Source organism: Camelina sativa, chromosome 9 (genome assembly GCF_030686135.1).
Source record: "Camelina sativa cultivar CO46 ecotype springtype chromosome 9, ASM3068613v1".
In the NCBI taxonomy this organism is placed as follows: Eukaryota; Viridiplantae; Streptophyta; class Magnoliopsida; order Brassicales; family Brassicaceae; genus Camelina; species Camelina sativa.
This window is the reverse complement of record NC_141888.1, coordinates 39874202-39900349: the sequence shown is the minus strand read 5'-3', so window position 1 is coordinate 39900349 and position 26148 is coordinate 39874202. Positions and strand designations below refer to the sequence as shown.

Here is a 26148-nt window from a genome sequence, read left to right as displayed (position 1 = left end):
ATTTTGGTTTTCGTTTGGATAAGAAAATTGTGTAGACAAGCCATTATCAACGCACTAGCAAAACAAAACAAAAAGCTATGACACTTTGAATTTTCTCTCCACTCGACCAAAAAAATAAAAAGTTTGTTGGCTTCTATGTCAAGTTGGTCATACGTTATAATGCTTAATATATATATTTGTACTAGTTAAAATCCAGTACTTTATAGTATTTCTTTTACTATCTACTTGTGGTTAAAAGAAAAATTTAAGTATTTACGTAACTATATCTTTCACCGAATAATTTTGTGTTAGTTTATATACCCATGTTTATACTTTATACTTTATACCATGATCTTCAATTCGACGACTATGATGACTTATATATGTCTGGTGCATTTACTATTTTCAATTCTCAGTTGCATGTCTCTAAAATATGTTATGACTTTACCACAAATAAATACTATATAGAGAGAATCTATAACATTATGAAAGAGATCCTGACAATGTCCGTCAACATTTCTCCGCGTATACGCGTCTTCCCCACAAATACAACAGTTTTGTGTTTTTTTTTTTTCCTTAAGCTTTTTGTCGTGTAATGTTCGAAGAAAGGATCACTACAAAGCTTAAACTTCTCTACTGAATATATTAAAAAATTAATAAAGGAGAAGATGGTGGATAGTGTCATAGTGAATTCGTAAATAGTCTTTACTATTTTTATCAACACTTTAGTGTTAAAATTTTCACTGAAATTAAGTACAATAAAAAATACAATTTGAAATTTGTAAAATATTACTATTCTTTTATTATATATCATTATAGAATGATCTATTATGTATACTATTATTATTTTTCTATATTATTTATTTGTCCTCTAAAGTCGATCCCCTTAGTTTGGTTAATCAAAAATCAAAAATGAAATATTAAATGTTGATTTTGCTTGAAGTTTACAAATTAATTTAAAATCCAGTAATATACCTTTTACTTTCCATGTAATCCTCAATTTTAAAAATTGATTCCAGAAGTGGGTAAAAGACCCAAATTGTAACATACTCTTCTCAGTTCTCACCAGCAAACATAATTGTATATATTATTATTTATATTGTGAATTAAAAAAAAAAAAAGAGAATATACATTATTATTTCTGGGTTAAAAAATTATACTAGTATTTAATTTGGTTCTTTTTGAAAAGAAGTGCGTATGAAACCGACACCTCTCTGTGACAAAAACAAAAACAATTAAGAAAACAAGGAAAAAAGAAGAGAGTGGGAGCAGTGCAAAAAAGAGCCAAAAAAAAAAAAAAAAAAAATTGGTATAGAGAAGAGTGTGAAGAGAGCCAAAGTATTTGTTTTCAAAAAAGTCTCTCTCTCTCTCTCTCTCTATTTCTTCATTACCTCACTCTGATAACACCTCTTCACCTCACACACACGCACGCGCTTTCGGATCCGTCTCCTTTACCCGCCCATTTAGATCCGAATCCAATATCATCCTCCCGGGTCAGTCTCTTTTTCTTAATTTCTCCTTCTTTCCAAATTTTTATCTTTCTCAAGCAACTGTCTCTTCTTCTTCTTCTTGGGAGAAAGAACTGAGAGATTACAAGATCCATGTAAGAAACCCATCTCATACATTTGTTTTAGTTTCAACCCAGAAACCCCTTAAAACCCCCAGAAATCTAATTTTTCTTAATTGTATAAAAATGGTTTATAGATTGTAAATTCACAGTATTTAAATGCAGTTTCTTATAAAATATGCTTTCTTTCTAAATTTTATTGGTCTAATTTTTATCAAAGTTATAATCTTTGCATGTCATCTCCTCTTCAGAGTCCATATTTTTCTTTATTTTAAAAGGTTTTTATTTTATCATTTTCTTTTCTCCGTTGCAAATATTTCTCCGCTGATTAGAGGAATTTAATTTAAAGAATTTTTTTTGGCATATTCTTTGTTAAAAATCATATTCTTTGGTTCATTCTTAAGATTTAATTTTGTTGCTTAGTACAATATCTAAAAAAAAAAAAAAAGGAGAGTAACTAGAATAGCAAAAAGTACGGTACTTTTTTTTATTTATATAACTGATCTGATTCTAATTTATCGGCATAATTTTATATATATATATATATATATATGTGTGTTGTGTATGAATCTCTCTGATGAGTTTTATTTTATTTGATATTATTATGAAACAACAGATTGAAGAAGAAGAAGAAATCGTAACCGTAAAAATGCTGAAAACAAGAGCAATGTTTCCTCTCAAGGATCATCAGTCTTTAGATCATCAACCACAATCACAATCTGATCTTGTCGGCCTCAAACCGATCACTAACCACCCACTGTCTCTCAGTCTTTTGATCGGTCTGAACAACAACAAGTGCATCTCAGATTCTTCTGATTTCGTCAGGAGTCCCAAATCTCCTCTTGAATTCAGGATGTTGTCTACAACGGCTGCTGCTGATCCTTTTTTCCTCAGATCATCATCACTCACTCCTCCTCCTCCTCATCTTAACTGTTGTTGTCGCCCTTCTTCTGCTAAAGTTGGCTTAAGCATTGTTGATGATCGTAGTTTGTTGCCTGATGTTGTGTTTGGTCCTGCGTTGAGGATCAAATGTTCCAAGGTTAGGGACACCCACCACCACCGTCCCAAGTTGTTGTTCCCTGTAGCCAAGAAGATTGAAAAGGAAAGATCTGGTGTTGTTTTCGAAATCGGTGATGATAACTCATCTGAGGCTGAACAGATTGGGTTGAGAAACCGTTCCTTTTCTGCTAATGATTGTCTGAGGAAAACCAGAGTTCTGTCTGGATCCAAGTTGGGCGTTGAAGGGGAGAGTGGTGGTTCTTCTGACAATGCATTCTCCTCTTGTCTGTCTGAGGATGACATGGAGGATTACACTTGCATCATTGCACATGGTCCTAACCCGAAAACCACTCATATTTATGGTGACCGAGTTTTAGAGTGTCACAAGAATGAGTCCAAGGGAGATGATGATGATTCTGATGAGAAGCATATCGAAACACAGTCCGATTCCATGCTTGCATCTGTTAACTTCCTCAGCGTTTGTAACTTCTGCAACAAGAAACTCGAAGGTGGCGAAGACATTTACATGTACCGGTGCGTGCTCCTTTTCCAATACTCTGTAACACTCACTCACACACAGACAAATGTGTAGACTTAGGATGATTATGAGTTGCATAGTCTGAGGAAAATGGTTTAGTGGTTGTGAAAAAAATCTAAACTTGTGATGTTTGTGTGGTTGTGAATTGCAGAGAGAAACCATTTTGCAGTGCAGAGTGTCGTTCAGAGGAGATGGTGATAGATGAGGACATGGAAGATCCGTGCATTGTTATGCACGAATCTCTAAAGAAGCTCTTCTGAACAAGAAGCAGCTAAAGATGATGGCCAATGGGACGAGCTTTTATAGACCCGACCATCGTCTTTTAACTACCTAAAGACTTATTATTATGTAATGACTAGTGTCATGCCAATGTTTAGGTAACATGTGGCATTAAACCCGTTCATCCGTCTACAAAGAGCTGTGTTTATGCACATCTATTAACCGCTGCAGCAGCCACGGATGGATTGGCCGGCCTTATTTTTGTATATTTTGTAATGGGTTTCGTTTTTTTTTTCCCTTTTCTTTTGATATCGAAGTTGAAGGATACTACTAGTAAGATGTTAACTGAATAAGTTTAGAGTGTTGGTTGCAAGAAAGGGATTGTGTGACCACTCCATTTGGTTTTCGAGTCTTGTTTTTGAGGATCTTCCTATGGCCTCTTAAGTTTGTATGAAGATTTTAATTAAATAAGTAATACATATATCTATTACTATATGTTACAGCTATATCTTGTGCAAACAGAATAGCCAGCATCTTCTGATTCGATCTACGCAGCAGCTGGTTGTTGTTTAGAGAGGGTGAGAAGTTTTGGTGTCTTGATCACAGCCAAGTTCGGCCGTTTCCAAAAGCATGGGAATCTTACTATTGAGGGAGGACAAACTCTGTAGGAGAAAAAGAAAAGCAACACAAGTAACTCTGTCACTGAAATCAACAAGTGAGGTGACAGGATACATTCATAGAGAGTATTACTATTAAGGGAGGAAGGACGTTCTTCTCTTAAACTTTAAGAGACAAGTTCGTTGTTTGTTGATAACACCGTTACCGACATTTACTAGCATTTTAATAGGTTTTCAATAAGCTTTTAATATGATTCTTATACTTTTAAAACATATTTTCACCACTTGCTGTTTCAAACATCTTTTCAGGTTATTTGTGCGGAAAGGACATAAAATGAAGTAGAACAAGCATTCTATAAGAAAAGGACAGTTTGTGTACTAGAGGTATGGTACCGGACACACAAAAAAAAAAAAAAAGAGAAAAAGAGTTCAGCTGCATGTCGTGATCTGCCTAAAGAACATAGGACTTAAAGAAACATGGTATTCGATTTTTCAATAGCACATATAATGTTGTTTTAGTCTTACCTCTCATATTTGGACAAAAGATAGATAAGGCAAAGCAAGCTTAGATCGACCGATCCAAGAATGAGTTCGACTGATCCCATAAAAGCATGAACAATCCCATAGAGAGTTCAACCAAACCCATAGATGGCTGATTGATCTCCACCAGAGATCGACTAAATTCCTTCCCGTAACATATTTCATCATATTTACGAGGTATCCTTGATTCGATGCTGATTCTATATCTTTCTTACTTTAGCCGACTTAAGACCCTTTTATAAGGAAAGACTTTCCTAGAAGCTATACACACCTTCCACATCCTTCTTCTCTTCTTATTTATCGTTAATCTCAAAAGCTAAGCTTTTTAACTGAGTTTTCACCTCAAAAGCCCCTAAACTCAAACTAAAACAACAAAAGCATATGGAAAAGTAGGGAGAATAGTACCGAGAAGAGAAAGCCTCCAAACTCAACGGTCCAAATTCATCAACTTCTATTGACCTCACATCAAACAAGACAAGATCCTCCACTACTTCTCCATTATCTATCTTCTTTATAATATACTGATATCACTTCACAATGTAAGATGAGATCACTTAGTTATTCCTGCATTATCTTCATCTTCGTCCTAATACTTACAAAACTGTATTAAAAGTCTATTTGATTAATTAAATGTTGGTTAATCATAAACTCATTATTCCTTGGTTACGAAGATGTTAATGTCACCATAATTTTACTGAAACAAAAAGTTTAACACAGAAACATAGTATAAGATTAGATACTACCAATGGTTCAATTAATAATCAATACTGATAAGTCGCAGTAGTTTGCAAAACGAACGAACAATAGGTAATTGCGTGTCACAGTCGCTAGCGATGGACAGAGCCAGCGACTTTCCTTTGCCGGTTCGTTCAAGTACAATAATAAATACACTGCTCTCTTATTATTGTATGTTGACTTTTGTTTTACATAAAATCGCCTGCAACTTCTGGAGGTATTAACTGTTTGCTGAAGATATAAAAATATGTGCCCCCTAATTAAATTCTTAATCAATTTAGTTGACGTATAATTAAATCATAAATAAACATATTATTAAGGATAAGTTTGATAAATTAATTAAGGCAAATTTTATAGAACACACAATAAAGAATCAGATACTGTCGTCATCTGAGTTTATTTTTATTTTTATTGTCAACGCTAAGATATAAAGAGAGAGACGCTTCTTATAGCTCTGTTTCGATACAGAACACAAAACAATGGAGTCTCAGTCTCAGAGTAGTCAACCTGAAACCCCAAAACGTTTTCGGTTCACCGGTATGTTCCATAAGCTAAGGACTAATCTTGTTTTCAGGTCGAAGCTAGCCGAAATAAACGGTGCAATGGGTGATCTTGGTACTTACATACCAATCGTTCTTGCTTTAACTCTTGCCAAGGATTTGGATTTAGGCACGACGCTGATATTCACCGGCATATACAACGCGATAACCGGAGCGGTTTACGGCGTCCCCATGCCGGTTCAACCGATGAAATCGATAGCAGCCGTGGCGATTTCGTCTACCGCTGAAGATTTCGGTATACCGGAGATTATGGCTGCTGGAATTTGCACCGGAGGGATCTTGTTCGTGTTGGGGATCTCTGGTTTGATGCAGCTTGTGTTCAATATTATTCCTTTATCGGTTGTTAGAGGGATTCAACTGTCACAAGGCTTAGCGTTTGCGATGTCTGCGGTTAAGTATGTAAGGAAAGAGCAGAACTTTACAAAGTCTAAGAGTGTTGGTGATAGGCCATGGTTAGGGCTTGATGGTTTGGTTTTGTCTTTGGTTTGTGTTCTGTTTATAGTTCTTGTGAATGGAGATGGGGAAGAAGAGGAGGAAGAAGAAGTTGAAGAAGATGGTTCGAGAGGAAGAAGAAGAAGAAGACGGATAAGGAGTTTTATAGCTAATGTGCCATCTGCTCTGTTGATATTCTTGTTAGGTGTTGTTTTGGCATTTATAAGGAAGCCGAGTATTGTACATGATATCAGGTTTGGACCGTCGAAGATGAAGGTTGTGAGGATAACTAAAAAAGCATGGAAGAACGGGTTTTTGAAAGGGACGATTCCGCAGTTACCTTTGTCTGTTCTTAATTCTGTTGTGGCTGTGTGTAAGCTGTCGTATGATCTGTTTCCGGAGAAGGAGTTCTCGGCTGCATCGGTTTCGATGACTGTTGGGTTGATGAATATGGTGGGATGTTGGTTTGGGGCAATGCCTACTTGTCATGGAGCAGGTGGGTTAGCTGGGCAGTACAAGTTTGGTGGGAGGAGTGGTGGGTGTGTAGCACTGTTGGGAGTAGCCAAAATGGTGCTAGGGTTGGTGTTAGGAGGTTCATTGGTGGGTATATTGGATAAGTTTCCCGTGGGTGTGCTTGGGGCTTTGCTACTATTTGCAGGGATAGAGCTTGCAATGGCTGCTAGAGATATGAATACAAAGGGAGATGCATTTGTGATGCTTATTTGCACAGCAGTCTCTTTGGGCTCAAATGCTGCCATTGGCTTTGTGGCTGGGATTCTTTTGTATGTGGTTTTGTGGATGAGGAGCTACGGACGAGTCAAGCGGAGCACCCTTCCTCTGCGATCCGATGAACATCCTTGAAAGTCTTCTTTTGTGTGTTTAAGTGTTCACTCTTCTTCTTATTCTATACTTTCTAATAATAAGTTCAAAACTTCATTGAACTGCATGTCACTAGTCTGATTGATTTCATATGAATACAAAGGGAGATGCATTTGTGATTGTGATTACTTAAATAAAGAGAAGAGATGCACCAAATTGATCTGTAGTCCATTCGGTAAACAACATATTTTCAAAATATATTTGGTGCCTAAAAACTGAACACAGCTATTAAAGGAAACTCAGACATGATCTGAATTGAAGTTATCTTTATGGTCTCATCTGAGTATTTGAAGCAGAAGTACCAAAAATCAGGAGGAAACTTGGTGTTGTGTTAGCTTCAAGATTTTCCCCATATTCTTCACCCGTTACTTGGGATATGAACGTACTATCACCTAAGGGCTTAGCCCTCTTTTTCCATACTTTCTTAATCCAATTATGACCTTCTTCATCTATTCCAATCTATTCCAATGTACCTGTTTAACAAACAAAAACTCACCACCTTTCACTTGCTGTGACTAGAAGACTGTCCATTTTCCAACTTCAACTGAGATGCTAAATTAGATTCCTTGATATATATATTTTTTTTTTGTCAACTATTGGGCCACAACTAGCCGGCTCATTAGCCAAATTCTTACATTCGTAGGGGAGCCAGGACTCGATCCCGGGTATGATGGTGCCTTCTACAAATGGACTTACCTTCTGCCACTGTACTAAGTTCACTTCACCCTTGATATCTTTTTTTTTCTGAGCCTTTTTATATATTTGGCTTGAGAAATCAGATAGTGGACATTCTTGTGATCAACCAGCAGCCCACCTTAAGAGTGTTGCAGAAAACTGTATTAAAACTCCTTTCATTCTAAAAATATAAAAATATAAAATCATATATCAAAATATGATGTTTAAAATTATACAAATTAAAATGTATAAAATATGATTTAACCTCTTAGTTTGGGTCAATCTAGTTTTGTTTCTATAAAAAAATATAAAATCATATATCACATTTTATAAGTTAGTTTAGTAACTAACCTCTTAATTTGAGTCAATCTAGTTTTTTCCTATATGATATTTCTCCTTTTACTTACCAAAAAAATGATATTTCTCCTTTTTATTTGTTGGAAATGACTGAGTTTTTTTTTCAATTAAAAAAAGAGAAAGCAGCGTAATCAATCGAGTTTTTGAAACCATCAATAAAATATAATAAGAGACTTATACGTTGACTAAAACAATGAAAATTGATAAATTGACAAAAAAAATAAAAATTCAAACTTATCTGAAATATAAGAGAATAATGGTTTATATATTTTACAAGAGCTTGAAAATTTTAAATTAAAATTAAAAATTTATTAGAACTTTATGTTATTTTTATCAAGAACCGCGTTGTTTTATGTATGTAAAAAAAATACATATGTGGCATTTTTAAGAAACAAAATATAGAGTATCAGTTTAACGATATGTGTTTAGGTAAAATTATAGACAAAGGGTGTTTCACTACAAAAAAAACTGGTTGCATCAATTAATTTAAGTCAAAAATTTAAAATAATACATTTTTTTAATTATTTGTTTAAAATCGATATAAAATAATAATCAAAAATTAGTTGCAATAATCGATTTCTTTGCATCATTTCACAATAATGATACAAATTTGTGAATTACATCATTTAGAAAATGATATACAAAATCTAAATTAATACCAACTTCAGAAAACAAATTAACAGTCTAATGATGATTAAAATTTATGGTACATATTTTAGTTATCGTAACGGAGAATATAGAAAAATAAAATCCGTTACAAATATAATGACATGTTATATCAGTTATTTAAAATTTCGCGGGAAGTAAGTTAACAAAGATAGTATAACGGAATTTATCCGGAAATAAGTTAATACAAGTTTCTAAATTAACCTAAAAATGTCGTTACAACCAGTTTTTTTTTTTGCTATGGATGTCGTTACAACCGTTTTGATTAGACAAATAAAAACAAGATCATTTGAGACTTTTTTTTGACTTAATTATGTAGATTTAAGAAAATTTATCTCTAGTTATGTATGAATTTTACACAAGCTGTTAAACAACATTTGTAAACCTTTTCAAACTAGTTTGTGTAAAATTTTGGCTATAATTGTTTTTGGGTCTAAGCTGTATATTCCTAAAAACAATTGAGCAAAAAAGACAAAACCACTAATTTATGAGGTACCAAAAGGTAAATTTACATAACCAATATAAATTCAGAGACACGAGCTTTTTAATGGCTTCTCCTCGCGTTATCTCCTTGTCCGATTTAGCCCTAACCTATACGGCTGCCACATCCAGATTTCCTCATCCTTATTAGGGAGGAACCAAAACCCTAATCCTATCTTGTTTCTCTCCTATAAATCGCTTCAAAGACTGTTTCTTTTCTCTTCTTCTCTATCTCTCTCTCCGTTTCATTTCTGATTGATTCATGATTTCTCATCACGAACCCTAAGTTATATACATCCATCGGGTTGTGTTCTTCTTCTTTTGGGCAATCAGTGGTTAGTCAAAAGTCTAGGATTTTCATATAAAGATTTGATTTTGCTTTGAAATCGAACCTAGATTTCATATTGTTTTGTTGTGTTGTGTGTCTCTCTGTTCTTGCTTTTCATCTTTTAGGTTTTTTTTTGGTCTCCTTTTGTTTATCCGTCGAGACTTCTAGGTGGAATCAAAGCTTGTTGCTTTATCTCGATCTTGGTTATTAGCTGAATCGTGTGTTAAGATGGTTGGAGGTGGAAACAGGAGAGATGAAGGATCGATCACGATCCAGAGTACCAATTTGTTTGCAGCTTTGGACACTCGTAAGAAGAAGAAGAAGTCTGACAAGACAGGTAAGGGCAAAGGGTCATCTAAGTCACGAGAGCCAGAGAAGGAGCCTGAGCCACAGGTCTTTTGGGCACCTACCCCTTTGAAAGTTAAGTCTTGGGCTGATATTGATGATGACGATGAAGATGATGACTACTACGCCACCACTGCTCCTCCTCAGTCTGGCTGGAGCACTTCTGAGCCTTCCCATACTGATTCAAAAGACGTTCATGTCGAGGTTAGAAGTCTAAACAGTTTATGTTTTATGTTGTGTGTGTCTCTCTGTTTACTGAATTGGTTGTGATTTTTGTGTATGCCTATTGAGAATAGACATGATGGTAGTAAATAAGAACTCTTTGTGTATATGGGTTAACAATTCTCTTTGTAACTTGATATTCTGAGAGTTTGGTTTCTGTTCTTCTTTTGATTTTTCCTATGCTTATTGCTCTGCTAAGTTATTAGAAAACTAGTTTGTGTTTGGTGATTATAGTTGCACAAGTTGCTTGACCACTCTTGAATGTTTCACTTTTGTATTACTTATGTTGGGGTTGTATTGGAGCTTCTCTTTTTCTTGCTCAAAAAGTTGTTTAAGCTGGCGTGAGTTCTGGTGTGTGTGATTTCGATTTCTGATGTGATTATCTTGGTTTGATTGTCAGGAAAGTGAAAGTGAGGAAGATATTCTTGATGAAGGTGATGATGATGTGGAGGAGGAGCATGAACAAGAAACCGAGGTACAGGTTCATCCAGAGCCTGAGCCTGAGGTGAAGAAGGCTCCTGAAGTTCCTGCACCTCCTAAAGAGGCAGAGAGGCAACTTTCCAAGAAAGAGAGGAAAAAGAAGGAACTTGCTGAGCTTGAGGCTTTGTTAGCTGATTTTGGAGTTACCCCCAAGGAGAATAATGGCCAAGAGGAATCTCAAGGTACTTTTTCTGACATCTTATTGGCACAGCCATTGCAACTGATTGTTCCAGGCATTTGTGCTCTAGTGTTTTGTTGTATTCTCTTTTTGAAATGTTTTGTGTTGTGTCATTTATCTTACTGAGAAAATCAGCATATATTGATCTGTCTAGCATTTTGCTAATTGGGATACATTGTATGTTCTTTCGCAGATGCTAAAGAAGGAAAGAAAGAAGATGCCAATGGAGAGGGCGAGAAGAAGGAGAATGCAGCAGGTGGGGAGTCAAAGTCAGCCAAAAAGAAGAAAAAGAAGGATAAGCAGAAGGAGGCAAAAGAATCTCAAGAGCAACAAGCAAACAACAACGCTGATGCTGTAGAGGAAGCTACTGGGTCTGAACCGACGGAGGAAGAATCTCCAATTGATGTCAAAGAAAGGATAAAAAAGCTTGCATCCATGAAGAAAAAGAAGTCAGGCAAAGAGGTGGATGCTGCAGCAAAAGCTGTTGCGGAAGAGGCAGCTGCGAGGCGTAAGAAGCTGGCCGCTGCAAAGAAGAAGGAGAAGAATCACTATAACCAACAGCCTGTGCGGTAAATCCTGAATCACCACCATTTTGATCTTGATGGAAATACAAATATGAACATGTATTCCGCCGTATATTGTTCATATGAGTCTCTGTCCTAATAAATCTTTTGAAGGGGTCTGGTTTTTAGGGTTAAAGACATTGAATCCTTTTTCTAGTCGTATTACATTGAACAGGCTAAAGTCAAAACTTATCTCTTCTGTTTCTTTTTGAACATTTTTGTTTTTTTTTTATAATATCAGACCTTTTTTAGGTACATTCTTGTCTTCAATCATCTTCTTATGTATGGTTTGATGGTATTTATGTCTTCTGCTTTCATTTGATTTCCTGTGTTTTGATTCATGTCTTGCTACTAAATCAGTTGCTTGTCCCTCGTCCATAAGGAATAATAGTGATTCCCATTTGTAAGGTTTTTGACTGAAAACAGAAAAGGGTTAAAGTGGGGTTGGGGTTTGATGATCGGTTCTAAATCATTTATCAGCCAGATCAACATCCAAAAGATGGACTAGATTACCGGCTTTAGGATCATGTAGGGGGTAGGACCAGTGAAAAGAACATCTTGTGCCTTTAACCTACTTTTGGATGTCCTTAGAATGGTGTACGTGAACAGATTTATTATGCGAGCTTTCATGTGATCATGATCCGAATATAGTAGTTTCACTCGTACCCATTTCTTTTTGTAGTGGTTAAGTAATCATTACATTCTCAAACCAACGCTCCTCGGATACTTGATTGTGCTCCACTCCAAGTCTCCAATTAAAACTCTCGGTTTTGAACCCCTAAATTATGTTCTCGTTGCTATGCCTTATAATCCACTCTGCCTTAGTGCTTCCTTTTAACAATCATAACTCTGAACCCATCGTCAATGCTAGATCATGAATGCATGCACGATCATATCCATTATTATGCCACTATCACCATCTCTTTTCCCTTGATCAAAACATCTCTTTATCCGTGATCATCACACCCATTCACAGGCTTGAGTGTTTTACTTGTGTTCCACTTCCACACATCAATTCTACTCATTAATCACGAACTCATGTTGCGTTCCGAAATTGTAGTAAATAGTAATTCATTCATGTTTCATTTCGATTGTACAATGTACATACATGCACTCACAAATCAGTCTATATTGACCACTTTCCGTTTTCAAAAGCTCAATCTTTTCTCTCAAGTCTCAACATCGTATTTAGATAATATTCTCTCTGAACAGCTTTAAGTGTTTTTTTTCTTCAGAAAAAGAACACAACAAACAACAAATGTTTAAATAATGTTTTTACACAAATTCTCAAAAATACTTATTTTATTATTAGGCTAGTGGTTTGAAAAAATATTAGTTGGTTTCTAATTTAAAATTTTATAATAAAGTATAAAGTAAAAAAAAATCACATATTCTAAAATTAGGAATTTCTTTTATCTTCCTCATTTTCTATATTCAGTATAAAATTAAATTTATTCACATATTTCTAGATATTTTATGTTTTTTTATTCTTAATTGAATGAAGTTTACATTTTATTATTTTATTCATCTATTTTCCAAAATTTTGACTAATGGATGAAACATTTGTATACATGAAGAATTCTCTGATCGATTGACTCTCACACACATCTTATAATAATGTTCTTGACTAACTTTGAAAAACCAAATACAAGAAGATGTATTTCTATACTTGTAAATGTAATCCCCTTAACTATCTAATGATAAATTTGCTCTTAGTTGTTTTTCTTATAATTTGGCTTTCACGAACCGTAACCAGTAATTCTCACCAAAAATATTCGATTATTTTGTTACAAGAAAATGCTATAAAATATTGAAATAAATCCACTAAAATCTCTTCAAATCTTGAACCGGGTTTAACGATATTGGTACAGGCGTCATCAAAATTGCGAGTGGGTAATTGCGGTTAAACCGGAGCACATTTATACGCACCTTTGCTTGCTTTGTCCTTCTTCTTCTTCCCTTCCCTTCTTCCCCTATCACCTGCACACACAAACTCGTAAGCTTCTTCGATTCTTTTCTTAGTCCACAGATAACCCCTATTTGTTCCCGTTTTCGAACAAAATTGACCTTTAAAAGTCGGAATTGGGTCGAGTTGGTCGCTCTAACGTAGGGGAAACCCTAGTTTCCACACCCTCAGAAACCATTCAACCTATGCCAGGATTCTCGGAAGTGGGTTGTCTTAAAGTCTGAAGCTTTAGGGGGCTAAGAGCCACACTTCTTGGTCCCCAGCTGATGAGAGCGCGATAATGAGCTTGAGATTGCAAAGCCCTTTTCTTTCTACTCCTCTGCTTCATGGTTCCTTTAACCGCAGAGACAAGAGAATCAATGTTGCTAGAAGGGCGTTTCGTAGCAGGCGTATATCTTCGGAGAAGAAGCAGAATGATTGGTTAGCCCAAGTTGCCAAATTTTCTCAGTTTTGTGGGAAAAATGTACAATTGCTTAGGAAGTCTCTTGATTCTAGAAGTAGAATGGAAGTAAAATGTTTGAAAGAGCCTTTTGCACGAAGTAAGGGTTTGGTTAGGTCTTTGGCTCCTGTTTGGGAAGAGGGTTTGTTTTTCTTGAGGTGTTCAGTCTTCTTTGCTGTGATCTCTGGGGTTTGCTTCTTGGTGTGGTATGGACAGAACAAGGCTCGTGCTTTTGTGGAGACTAAGCTTTTGCCATCAGTTTGCTCTGTGCTTAGTGAGACTATTCAGCGTAAGGTTGATTTTGGAAAGGTTAGAAGAGTTTCACCATTGTCCATAACACTTGAAGCGAGCTCCATTGGTCCTCATGGTGAAGAATTCTCCTGTGGTGAGGTTCCGACTATGAAAATTTGTGTCCGTCCTTTTGCTAGTCTTAGGAGGGGAAAGATAGTGGTTGATGCGATTCTAAGTAATCCAACTGTTTTGGTTGCACAAAAGAAAGATTTTACATGGTTAGGGATACCTCTATCTGATGCTACTTTGCCAAGCCATTTGTCCTCTGAAGAAGGGATTGATTTTCGCACCAGAACTCGAAGACTTTCAAGGGAGGAAGCAGGGATCCGTTGGGATGAAGAAAGGGATAATAATGCAAGAAAAGCTGCAGAGATGGGCTATATTGTCCCTTGTAAAGGTATTTCTCAATCTAAAGATAATGCGGTGAGGCACGATAGGACTTTTACTGAAATAGCAAATCCCAACTCCTTTATTTGCATGGATGGAAAGATGCATTCAGCAGACCAACATTGCATGGACCCAGGTGTTGATTATGACGTGAAGCATGCTGAATTAGAGAAATCATTTGGCATAAAGATTCCTGGTTCAGGGCTCAAGTTCTTGTCCAAAGTGTTAAAGGTCCCAAGGAAGTACAAATTCAAGTGGAATTCAAAATCACATAAGAATTCAAAGTCTAATATTAGTGCCAAGAAGAGAATTCTTGAGCGTAGTGCTTCAGCAGCTCTATGTTATTTCCATAGTCTGTCACAACAGCCTTCAGTGATATCCACAAATTATGATGGGTTGAGTTTGGATATGCTATTAGTTAAAGGTGATAGAGAAATTAGTAATCAATATGATCGTGGTGTGCCGTATGGTGAGCAATCATTAGCTAATGATTTGGATGGGAAAGATTACCGAGGGAGGAGAAAAAGGCTCCTTGGTGTAAAAAAGGCTTCCACGTTAGACAAGTTCACTGTATCATGTGATCCATTACTTATGACTGTCGAAAGACTCTGTGCACTCGTACAAACTAAAGGAAGCCCATCTGGTGAAGATGTGAATTCTACTGAATCTGAGACTTCAAGCAGTCAGAGAGGGGATATATCTATGAATGTTGTGGATCAGAATGCGGACAATGTTCCACATGGTAATCGAAGTGAAAATCAACGTCGTGTCGTTACTTTCAAAAAGCATGAGCATCAACATGTAGCAAATCATCAGCGTCGTACTTGGCCATGGAGCGAAAAGTTGAAGGAAATGGTGTTTAATAGTCTAATTGGTTCCTCTAAGAAGTTAACAGGAGGGGCAGAGCCAAATGCTACTGACAATGCTCCTCGCTTGAGTGATGGACTGGAGAATCTGCCTGCTGGTTATGCTGAGAAGACACTACCAGTTATGCTTGATTCTGTACAGTTTAAAGCTGGGACACTTATTCTATTAGCGTATGGTGACACAGAGCCCAGGTAAGGGTCATTTATTTTGTAAATATAATGTTTAAGTAACCAATTTAGGCCTTTCTTTTACTCTCCACCGCCTCCTTTCGATAAACAAATTTGTAGCATAACAGTTTTAGTTTTAGCGTCAGTTTAAGTGAATATCAAACCTTATACTATCCTCTGAGATGTGTATGGCCTTAATATCTCTATTTATTTAGTTCAAGCTGAGTGTGGATGGGGTCTTTTTAAGATTTAAAGTGACTGATTGGTAAGCAACATTTAATATGTAGAGAAATGAGGAACGTCCATGGACATGTTAAGTTTCAGAATCACTATGGTCGTGTGTATGTGCAACTTGGTGGAAACTGTAGTATGTGGAGATCAGATGTAACATCTGAAGATGGTGGGCTTTTGTCCGTTGATGTTTTTGTTGATACTGTTGAGCAGAACTGGCATGCAAATTTAAATGTCACCAACTTCTTTGTCCCGGTAAGGTAGCAGATGAATAGATGACGTATGCTTGGTATCAGTTGCAATGGTTGGCTTATCATACTTCTACATGTCTGCAGATTTTTGAAAGAATTCTAGAAATCCCTATTGAGTGGTCTAAGGGAAGAGCTACTGGTGAGGTGCTTTTCTAATGTCCACTGTGTGTCCTCTTAGTGAATTGAACATTTATTATTTTCGTTATCAGTCTACGTTTGATGGTTTTAACTTTTCCATTTTTTCTCTAGTAGTTTCTTTGTACAACATCTCTACGAGCTGTTAAATATACCCAATTAGTCCACTGGCTAAGTTGAGGGGTCTGAGCAAACTTCCGAAATAATATTGGCTTGCCCTTGGTCTACTGCATTGCAGGTTCATCTGTGTATGTCTAGAGGGGAAATATTTCCAAACCTACATGGGCAACTTGATGTCACAGGACTAGGCTTTCATATAAATGATGCACCTTCATCGTTTTCTGTAAGTCTTGGGTTTTAATATATCCTGAATATGCTTTCTCATGTCTCTATACTATGTTATCGGTGCGTTAGAAGATCTATATATATGTCTTTCTATAGGGGATTTACGCTTTCCATGTAATTGCTAAGACATAAATCTTCTCCTGTCGTTATCTTTAGCTAGTAAACGCAGGATGTCAGCTCAAGGTTATAGTTGTTGACTCAGGCTACCTTTTGCCTCATATAATCTTATTTCGTTTTTACAGGATGTCTCAGCTAGCCTGTCTTTCCGGGGCCAGCGCATTTTCCTTCATAATGCTAATGGTTGGTTTGGAAAGGTTCCTTTGGAGGCTTCTGGAGATTTCGGTATACATCCTGATGAGGGGGAGTTTCATCTCATGTGTCAGGTAACATTTGTTATGTGAACCCCTAATCTAGATAGCAATTTTTGTTATCTAGATCACCAGTCAAAGACTAAACGAAATGATTTGATGTGGGTCAATATTCTCGCTACATTGGATGACTATCCTCATCTTAATGCATGATGTGTTTTCCTAATTTCCCAATCAAAGTTGTTAATTTGTCCCTATTTTGTCTTAGGTTCCTTATGTGGAAGTTAATGCTTTGATGAAAACGTTCAAGATGAAGCCCCTGGTTTTCCCGGTATAATTAATATTTTCTGCTTGTTCTGTTAAAATTTACCATTTATATAGCGCTATATGCATCTTCATTTCGTTTTTTCTTTTTTTTTGTGCTTCTGCGTGACTCCTTTGTCTAGTCCCAATTCCTTGTATTATCTTGGCCTGCAGCTAGCTGGTTCTGTTACAGCTGTATTCAACTGTCAAGGCCCGCTTGATGCTCCCGTTTTTGTGGGAAGTTGCATGGTCTCTAGGAAGATAGCTTATCTGTCTCCAGATCTCCCTACATCTTTGGCATATGAGGCAATGCTTAAAAACAAGGAAGCTGGTGCTGTTGCAGCATTTGACCGTGTTCCATTTTCCTATCTTTCTGCTAATTTCACATTTAACACTGACAACTGTGTAAGCAATTTCTTTGTCTGTTCCATCTATGTGAAGTATGAATTACCGTTTCGGATATTTTCAGATTAGCCTATTTTATGTAATAGGTTGCTGATTTATATGGTATTAGAGCTACCCTTGTTGATGGTGGGGAGATTCGTGGAGCAGGGAATGCTTGGGTCTGTCCAGAGGTATGTTGTATTGACTTACCTACCATTCCTAGTATAATCCTACGCCAATTGACGTTGCAACATTAGTGTCTGGGTTGGGTGAGTACTGGATTGAGGGAAAACGGGACACAAGATATGTGGCTCAATCTTGAGTTTCTCTTGAGGGATCTGCAGATGCATGCTTACTCTTTCCAGCTGATTTTATGAATAGCCTGTTAGGTTTATCATTTAACTGCATCAAGTCCCATATTTCATCCAAATAAATTGTTGTGATTGTGTGTTTCACCAGGCATGTGTAGGTATGAGTGGTAACTGTGTCTTAGATTTGTTTTTTTTTTTTTCTTCTTCTGAATGGAGCATATGGTATGCCTTCCATCATAATCGACTCAGTTTAACTGTAGGAAAATGGTTATGTCTCACAAAGACCAGCATGTCTCCCTTCGTTTACGGATTATATGGAAGTTTCAGTTTTATCGCCCCTAATTAATCTGAAGGACAATATGTATAACATCTTAAAATCTAATGTCTTCATTCATCATCTTATTTAGCATTTTGTTTGTTCTTCAGTACTGGTTATCATTTTGTGTTTCTGTTTTTCTAGTTTATGCTGACTAAGGTATATTTTACAGGGGGAGGTAGATGATACCGCACTGGATGTGAACTTTTCAGGAAACATATCTTTTGATAAGGTTTTGCATCGTTATATGCCTGAATATCTAAATCTTGAGCTGCTGAAATTGGGTGATTTAACTGGGGAAACAAAACTTTCTGGTGCCCTCTTGAAACCGTAAGATACCCTTGCCATTCTCTTGGGCCATATGGAGTGTTCTTTAATGTGTGTGCTTGTCTTATTGTGCTCATTTAAATTTTGAATGCAGGAGGTTTGACATTAAATGGGCAGCACCTAAAGCTGATGGCTCCTTAACTGATGCTCGGGGAGATATTGTGATATCACATGATAATATTATTGTCAATTCATCATCCATTGCTTTTGATTTATACACAAAATTAGATACCTCATACCAAGACCAGTGTTTGTCTCACCAAGACTTTGCCCAAGGGGAGGCCATGCCATTTGTTGTTGAGGGGCTTGACTTGGATTTACGTATGCGTGGTTTTGAGTTTTTCAGCTTGGTCTCTTCCTATCCATTTGATTCGCCAAGACCTACACATTTAAAAGCAACAGGAAGGATCAAATTTCTAGGGAAGATAAAACAACACAGCACTACAAAAGATGGAGATGTTGAGTCAGGCAAATCTGAAGATGCAGATGCAATTTCTAGCCTCGATGGTGAGATTTCCATATCAAGTCTCAAGCTGAATCAGTTGATTTTGGCCCCTCAACTAGCAGGATTTTTGAGCGTTTCACGTGATCATGTTAAGGTAATGTACTGAATTCTTGCTTCTGTGAACCATATCATCAGCATCAGTAACAGCCGGAGCACTAGTAGCAGCTATCCTTGTGACAAACCTTTCTGTTCGGCAGTAAAAGATCTGTGATTGATATGAGATTTCTAACTGTTGAAGCTTTTTCTTAATTTTTTTCTGTCAATTTATTAAAATTGTGTCAGTATGTCTCATATATCTGATTCGAACAGCCTCTACATAATTGTTAGGTAGACAAAGGTTAATCCATGAATTTTATACTAATTTTTTTTGTGTTGCATATCTAGCTTGATGCCGTGGGCCGGCCTGATGAAAGTCTTACACTAGACTTTATAGGTCCACTACAGCCTAATTCTGGCGAAAATGTACAAAGTGGAAAGTTACTCTCCTTTTCTCTTCAAAAAGGACAACTAAGAGCTAACGCTTGTTTTCAACCACAACAGTCTGCTACTTTGGAGGTATTCTCTTGTTTAAAAACATGCTTCTATTTGATCTTTTGAAGAGAAAATGAGAATCGGCTGCAGATAATTTACATTTTGTCCTCATATCTGGTCCCAGATACGCAATTTTCCACTGGATGAGTTGGAGTTGGCCTCACTGAGAGGGGTGATTCAAAAGGTAAACACAATCATATGAGTTATTTATTCTGTGTTAGTGCTGGGTGCAGGTTCAGTCTAAATAGACTATTATCAGCTTCAGTTTATTTAGGAATTTTTCTTGCATGTTAACAACAGTGTCAAGGAAGACTAGGCTCACTTAATAAAACGTTCATAAGATGACGTCTTGCAAGTATCATGAGTTAGTTTTAGCAGAATATGAAACTAAATATTACTATAATTATCAATAATATCTTACTTTCCATTTTACTTGCAGGCAGAGATTCAACTAAATCTTCAGAAGCGAAGGGGACATGGCCTGTTGTCTGTAATTCGGCCAAAATTTAGTGGAGTTCTGGGTGAAGCTTTAGATGTTGCAATAAGATGGAGCGGTGATGTGGTATGTAGTATAACCGTACATGCGACCATATAGATTGATCATTTTATGTTGTCTAGTTTACTCATTTCATAGTACATCATTTGCCACCATTTCTATGTTTGATTACCTTGTTTAAAGTGTTTCATGTTGTCCGGAAGACTACGGTAATAGTGAGATGAAACTGTGTATAATTGACTAGTACTTTTAGCAGTGAAGGCAATATGAGAATATGCATGATAATATTTCCGCTAATCCTCTTTATCTTTTTTCCTGAAGATCACTGTTGAGAAAACTATTCTGGAACAAAGCAATAGCCGGTATGAGCTTCAAGGTGAATATGTATTGCCGGGTTCCCGTGACCGAGACCTTGGTCAGAAGGAAGCTGGCAGTTTCTTTATGAGAGCCATGACGGGTCATCTTGGAAGTGTTATATCTTCCATGGGAAGATGGAGAATGAGACTTGAAGTGCCTAAGGCAGAGGTTGCTGAGATGCTTCCTCTCGCAAGGCTTCTTTCAAGAAGTACAGATCCAGCTGTTCACTCGAGATCAAAGGTTGGCTGTTATTACTAAATAATATGCTTATATTGTGAGTAGCCATATTCGAAAAATGTTGGTTTAATAGAAATTCAACCTGCATGAGCATGTTTATGTTTGTGTACTCCAAAAACATGTTCTCATCTACTCTTTGAGTTGGATGCCTCTGATTATGTGGGTTTACTGGTTATATGGCAGGATCTTTTTATTCAAAGTGTGCAAAATCTCTGTCTACAAGCTGAAAATCTTCGAGACTTGCTAGAGGTAATAAACCAAATATGATGTATTTCTCATTCTAAAGTAACTAACAGGCTTCTGATGTAGTAAGCAGATTCTATAGTGACAGAAAAGAACTGTGTGGATACCATTAGGCTCGTCTTTCTTTCTTTCGTTCCTATAGTAAATTTCATTGTTCCTTGAAATCAGGAGATACGTGGGTATTACACTCCACCAAATGAAGTCGTTCTTGAAGATCTAAGTCTTCCAGGTTTAGCTGAACTCAAAGGTCATTGGCATGGTTCGCTGGATGCTAGTGGTGGAGGCAACGGAGACACCTTGGTATAAACATAATTACATAAACTTGTCATGTCGTTTTTAAAATTATAAAAGGATAAACATTGTCATCATCTAAAGGGACTCCAAATTGGTTTTCATGAGCAATGTGTGCAGCTGTCTTAAAAATGGAAAAAGAAAACATGACTGGGATAATTAAGTGAAAATATCTAGTAGTGCTCTTGTTTAAACATTTTTCTCTTACATCTATATCAGGCCGAATTCGACTTCCATGGAGATGACTGGGAGTGGGGGACTTACAAAACACAGCGTGTTCTGGCTACTGGCTCGTATAGCAATGATGATGGTTTACGTCTTAAGGAGATGCTTATTCAAAAAGGAAACGCTACACTGCATGCAGATGGGACCTTATTGGGGCCAAAAACAAATCTTCATTTTGCTGTTCTGAATTTCCCTGTCAGTTTGATACCTACCTTGGTTGAGGTTGTTGAGTCATCAGCTACTGATCTTGTTCACTCTTTGAGAAAACTCTTGTCACCAATCAGAGGAATTTTGCACATGGAAGGAGATCTTAGGGGGAGTCTTGAAAAACCAGAATGTGATGTACAAGTTAGATTATTGGATGGCGCGGTTGGTGGTATAGACCTTGGACGAGCTGAAGTTTTTGCTTCTCTTACATCTAACAGTCGTTTTCTTTTCAACTCCAATTTTGAACCATTTGTCCAAAATGGTCATGTGCATATACAAGGGAGTGTTCCTGTTAGCTTCTCGCAGAAAAGTATCTCTGAGGGGGAAGACAGAGAAACTGATAGAGGTGGTGCAGTCAAAATCCCCAGCTGGGCAAAAGAAAAGGAAGATGATGAGAAGAGAACCTCAAGGGATAGGAGCGAAGAAGGATGGGACAGCCAATTAGCTGAGAGTCTCAAGGGCTTATACTGGAATATTTTAGATGCAGGAGAAGTTAGATTGGAGGCAGACATCAAGGATGGGGGAATGACTTTGTTGACAGCCATATCTCCTTATGCTAATTGGCTCCAAGGAAATGCGGATATCAGGCTTCAGGTTGGCCAAAAAATACTTACCCTCTTTTTTTGTTTTCTTTACATTGTAAGATAGTTAAATTGATCTATCCATGTCCTCAAACATTGTATAAAGTCAAATTCATTTACGCATAACCTACTTGCTGAGCAGGTCGGAGGTACAGTAGAGCATCCAGTGCTTGATGGGTCTGCTTCATTCAACAGGGCGTCTATCGCTTCACCTGTACTCCGTAAACCTCTCACAAACTTTGGTGGAACCTTGCATGTTAAGTCAAACAGGTTGTGCATCACCTCACTAGAAAGCAGGGTAAGTAGAAGGGGAAAGCTGGTTGTTAAAGGAAATCTTCCCCTTCGATTAAATGAAGCATCTACTGGTGATGGAATAGAGCTCAAATGTGAAGTTCTAGAAGTACGAGCAAAGAATTTTTTAAGGTACGCTGCTGTCAATCATTTCAAGCTTGTAGGACATAAATTTGATTGATTTTTCTTACTTTAACTATTGATATATCTTGAGGGGTACATACTTATCACTTCTGGTTAATTTATATTATTTGCTCTTCTGGTAGACCGCAAGTTGAGATACTGTATCGTCTAGGTTTCTTCCATTCTTCTCTTCTAGACGCATGTTACTGCTTATTACAATTTCTAATTCCTTGAGAGAGTGATCGTGTTGCCATATCAGTGGTCAGGTTGACACTCAGCTGCAAATTACTGGATCGATGCTGCAGCCAACTATATCAGGGAATATTAAACTAAGCCAAGGAGAAGCTTATCTGCCTCATGATAAGGGTGGCGGAGCTGCCCCTTTAAATAGATTGGCAGCCAATCAATATAGGATTCCGGGTGCTTCTATTAATCAAGCTGTTTCTTCACGATATTTTGCTCGGTTTTTTGGTACAGAGCGGGCGTCTTCAGGGATGAAATTATCCCAGTCTGCTGGTAACTTATGTATATACTAGCAAAAATTCTATGATTTCTTTTATCTATTTTAGTATTTTGACTTTGTAGGTAAAACTTTGTAATGATCTCTGCTTGTTTTGCCCGCAACAGGTAAATCAAATTCTGTTGAAAAGGAGATTGAAGAAGTGAAAATGAAACCAAATATGGACATCCGTCTGAGTGATATGAAACTTGTTTTAGGACCAGAGCTGAGGATAGTATATCCTTTAATTCTTAATTTTGCTGTTAGTGGTGAGCTTGAACTTGATGGCATGGCTCATCCAAAATATATCAAACCAAAGGGTGTCCTAACATTCGAGAATGGAGATGTCAATCTTGTGGCTACTCAGGTTTTGTCTAAATCTCTGTTTTGATCTTATGTGGTGAATTCATTCATTCCATAAAATTTCTTGCAAAGCCAAGCTCTCCTCGAGTAATCAACATCTATTTTGATTTCTAAACACAGGTTCGTTTGAAGAGGGAGCATCTCAACGTTGCAAAATTTGAGCCTGAACATGGACTAGATCCTCAGCTAGATTTAGCCTTAGTTGGTTCAGAATGGCAATTTAGGATCCAAAGTCGTGCCAGCAATTGGCAGGACAAACTTGTGGTGACTTCAACTCGTTCTGTCGAACAGGATGCTCTCTCACCTTCCGAGGTAAGTTTGAAGTTAAAATGTAGCTGAAATTTGGAAATGTTGTTGCGTTTTTCTTCTTGATGAAATATCTGTTTATTATCTCACTCTCGCAGGCTGCAAAGGTGTTTGAGAGCCAATTAGCAGAATCTATATTAGAAGGAGATGGACAACTTGCTTTTAAAAAACTTGCAACCGCAACACTTGAAACCATAATGCCAAGGATAGAAGGAAAAGGAGAGTTTGGTCAGGCGAGATGGAGGTTGGTGTATGCCCCACAGATCCCAAGTTTACTCTCTGTTGATCCAACTGTGGATCCTCTCAAGTCTCTGGCAAGCAACATATCATTTGGAACAGAAGTTGAAGTGCAGCTCGGAAAACGTCTTCAGGTCAGGCATAAACATATAAATCTTCTTTCTTCTCCATTTGCAACTTCATTTTAAAACTACCAAAATAAGTACCGACCAGTTCTTGCTGTCTTTTATCTCTACAGGCCTCTGTGGTAAGACAGATGAAAGATTCTGAAATGGCAATGCAATGGACACTTATCTATCAGCTCACAAGCCGCTTGCGTGTCCTTCTGCAGTCTGCACCTTCAAAACGTTTGCTTTTTGAATACTCTGCAACATCACAAGACTAAAGCTTTTTTTCGTCCTCGTCGGATTCATCTGGATAAGTCGTTTGTTGCAAAGGAAGTGCATTTGTGAATTGCTGGGTTTGGTGATTACCGACAAGAAAAATTATTTTATTATTTGGTCAGCGTGTTTCTTTGTTCACTTCTTTTGGCCCTTTTTTTTAGTGTTAAAAATGTAAAATTACATTGTAAAGACCTTTTGTTAGTGAATATAAAATGGTGCCACTTTATTGACTGATTGGTGCCACTAGATGTTATGGAATATGTAACCAAACTATATCCAACAAAGGACATGACTCCTGTGGATACTTAAGGAAGAAAACTAGATTATCTTACACAAAGCTTTCCCAAGTAGATCAGCAAAAGAACAAAAGATAACTACACTGAACAGTAGAAAACTTATGACTACTAAGAAACTAAACAAGACAGAATGCGAAAAGGGCTTCGTGGTTTCATCTAACCATCATTTGCTGCTTCTGCAAGCTTGGCTGAAAATCTGAGCTTCTTGATATTCAATTTTCTTTCCTCAACACATAACGCTTTCCATTCATCGCTCAACTTTCTTCTTTTACCAGCTCCAATGTTCATCAGCTTCTCAAGCTGCAGCTTCCTTTGATAATCACTTAAACCTTGCGACATAACGGTCTCAAATGCGTCACGCACAGCGCATAACTCATCATCATCATTGTTATGACTCTCTTTTCCAGCAGTAGTCCCATTCTCCGTTACTTTGGCTGCCCCATTCTCATTTAACCGTTCAGTATTAGCCACATCCTCGTGCTCCTTCAACATCTCTTCCCCATTCCCTCTCTGCTGTTCTAGTCGAGCAGTCCCGTTGTTGTCAGTTACTTTCACTAGCCCATTTTCATTCAAGGGTTCCTCCTGTTCCTTCAACATCTCCTTATCAATTCCATCATCATCATCATCATCACCATCATCATGACCAACTTCATTTTGTCCCCAAATCATCATGGAAAAGCCAAAAGCTTCAGAATCACTAGCCCTAGTAAACTTGGGATCACTACCTTGATTGATCTTCTCCAAGTGAACAAGGAATCTCTTTTTCAACTTCCTGATCTTACCCAAAACCTGCTCCTTGGAGTATTTCTCAGCGATTGAACCTCCAAGGAAGCGATAAAAAGCATCCCAATCGATTTTGCTTTGGAATCCTGTCTTGGCTCTGTAATCAACTAATCCCTGAGAATTTGAAATGAGGGTTTAAGGAATCACAAATACAGAATCAAATCAATAAGTAATTACAGTAAAGGAGGAGGAACCTTTAAGACAGAGAGTTCATCTTCCTCGTTCCAGATCCGGATGAACAACGGCGAACTCAATTTTGTCGTCGTCGTCTTCTTCTTCTTCTTCTTCTTCTTTTTCTTAGTCGCTTCTTCTTCTGCTGCGTCGGAAGCAGCGGGACGCTTTGAGGAAGGATTCCGCGGTGATTTTTGCTGGGAGAAGGTATCGTCGGAGTCAGCAGCACCACCGGAGGAAGAGAATTCTAAATGCTTCGGAGACACCATGATCCTAGTAAGGAAGGGGGCATGCAGACAAAACCCTAACCCTAAATCACATTCGTCAAATCCACCACTGATCCCCAATTTTCGTGAAACCCCTTTAACAGAGGAATCCGAATCCGAGCCACTCAAAAGTAAAAATAATATTCAGACCGAGTTAAAAAAAAAAAAGTAAAAATATATATAAGTGTTCAAAGTTATTTCTGATGGCAACAAAAAATCACTTCTCTTGGATCTTTCTCATTTGGGAAACTAGTTAATTGGTCAAAAACAAATTTAAAATGGGTAATAAATTAGTAAAAACAACATATAAGACTAGAATATTTTTGAAACAATAATGAAAAAGCCACACTTTTCTTAATGGCATTTGTGG

General features: G+C 37.2%; 4 protein-coding genes, 1 long non-coding RNA gene and 1 pseudogene across 9 annotated transcripts; 4 read left to right on the top strand and 2 right to left on the bottom strand.

Moving 5' to 3' along the window:
- Positions 1–2104: 2104 nt before the first annotated feature.
- LOC104714037 (uncharacterized) lies at positions 2105–4728 on the bottom strand. Its single transcript, XR_755710.3, has 2 exons — positions 4445–4728; positions 2105–3964 (listed from the first exon to the last, which is right to left on the bottom strand). It is a non-coding gene; the product is annotated as an uncharacterized LOC104714037 (long non-coding RNA).
- On the top strand, positions 2196–3797 carry LOC104714035 (FCS-Like Zinc finger 11-like). Its single transcript, XM_010431270.3, has 2 exons — positions 2196–3079; positions 3235–3797. The coding sequence occupies exons 1-2, from the start codon at positions 2196–2198 to the stop codon at positions 3341–3343; spliced, it is 993 nt and encodes a 330-aa protein (XP_010429572.2). The 3' UTR covers positions 3344–3797.
- Positions 4729–5373: 645 nt separating the features above from the next.
- LOC104714034 (molybdate transporter 1 pseudogene) lies at positions 5374–7221 on the top strand (annotated as a pseudogene). The gene has a single exon (XR_015565224.1). The product of XR_015565224.1 is annotated as a molybdate transporter 1 pseudogene (transcript).
- Positions 7222–9237: 2016 nt separating this feature from the next.
- On the top strand, positions 9238–11614 carry LOC104714033 (uncharacterized). 3 transcript variants are annotated; one of them, XM_010431267.3, is made up of 4 exons: positions 9278–9578; positions 9740–10120; positions 10539–10800; positions 10990–11614. In XM_010431267.3, exons 2-4 carry the CDS (start codon positions 9800–9802, stop codon positions 11367–11369), a joined length of 963 nt encoding a protein of 320 aa, XP_010429569.2. In that variant the 5' UTR covers positions 9278–9578; positions 9740–9799; the 3' UTR covers positions 11370–11614. The 3 variants fall into 3 exon arrangements, with proteins under 3 accessions (XP_087323292.1, XP_010429569.2, XP_010429568.2); XM_010431266.3 differs by having other exon boundaries at positions 9697–10120; XM_087467166.1 differs by having other exon boundaries at positions 9238–10120.
- A 1589-nt stretch (positions 11615–13203) lies between these two features.
- Positions 13204–24492, top strand: LOC104714032 (protein TIC236, chloroplastic). Of its 2 annotated transcripts, none has more exons than XM_087467164.1 (23): positions 13204–15500; positions 15764–15962; positions 16043–16102; positions 16332–16436; positions 16681–16821; positions 17015–17077; positions 17224–17454; positions 17541–17624; positions 18233–18390; positions 18482–18986; positions 19277–19447; positions 19548–19607; positions 19863–19985; positions 20241–20516; positions 20697–20762; positions 20925–21056; positions 21267–22073; positions 22203–22483; positions 22734–22990; positions 23102–23340; positions 23457–23648; positions 23741–24013; positions 24118–24492. In XM_087467164.1, exons 1-23 carry the CDS (start codon positions 13606–13608, stop codon positions 24262–24264), a joined length of 6465 nt encoding a protein of 2154 aa, XP_087323290.1. In that variant the 5' UTR covers positions 13204–13605; the 3' UTR covers positions 24265–24492. The 2 variants fall into 2 exon arrangements, with proteins under 2 accessions (XP_087323290.1, XP_087323291.1); XM_087467165.1 differs by having other exon boundaries at positions 13342–15500; positions 16043–16097.
- On the bottom strand, positions 24456–26015 carry LOC104714031 (GLABROUS1 enhancer-binding protein-like 1). The gene is made up of 2 exons (XM_010431263.3): positions 25536–26015; positions 24456–25455 (listed from the first exon to the last, which is right to left on the bottom strand). The coding sequence occupies exons 1-2, from the start codon at positions 25779–25781 to the stop codon at positions 24715–24717; spliced, it is 987 nt and encodes a 328-aa protein (XP_010429565.1). The 5' UTR covers positions 25782–26015; the 3' UTR covers positions 24456–24714.
- Between the last annotated feature and the right edge of the window lie 133 nt (positions 26016–26148).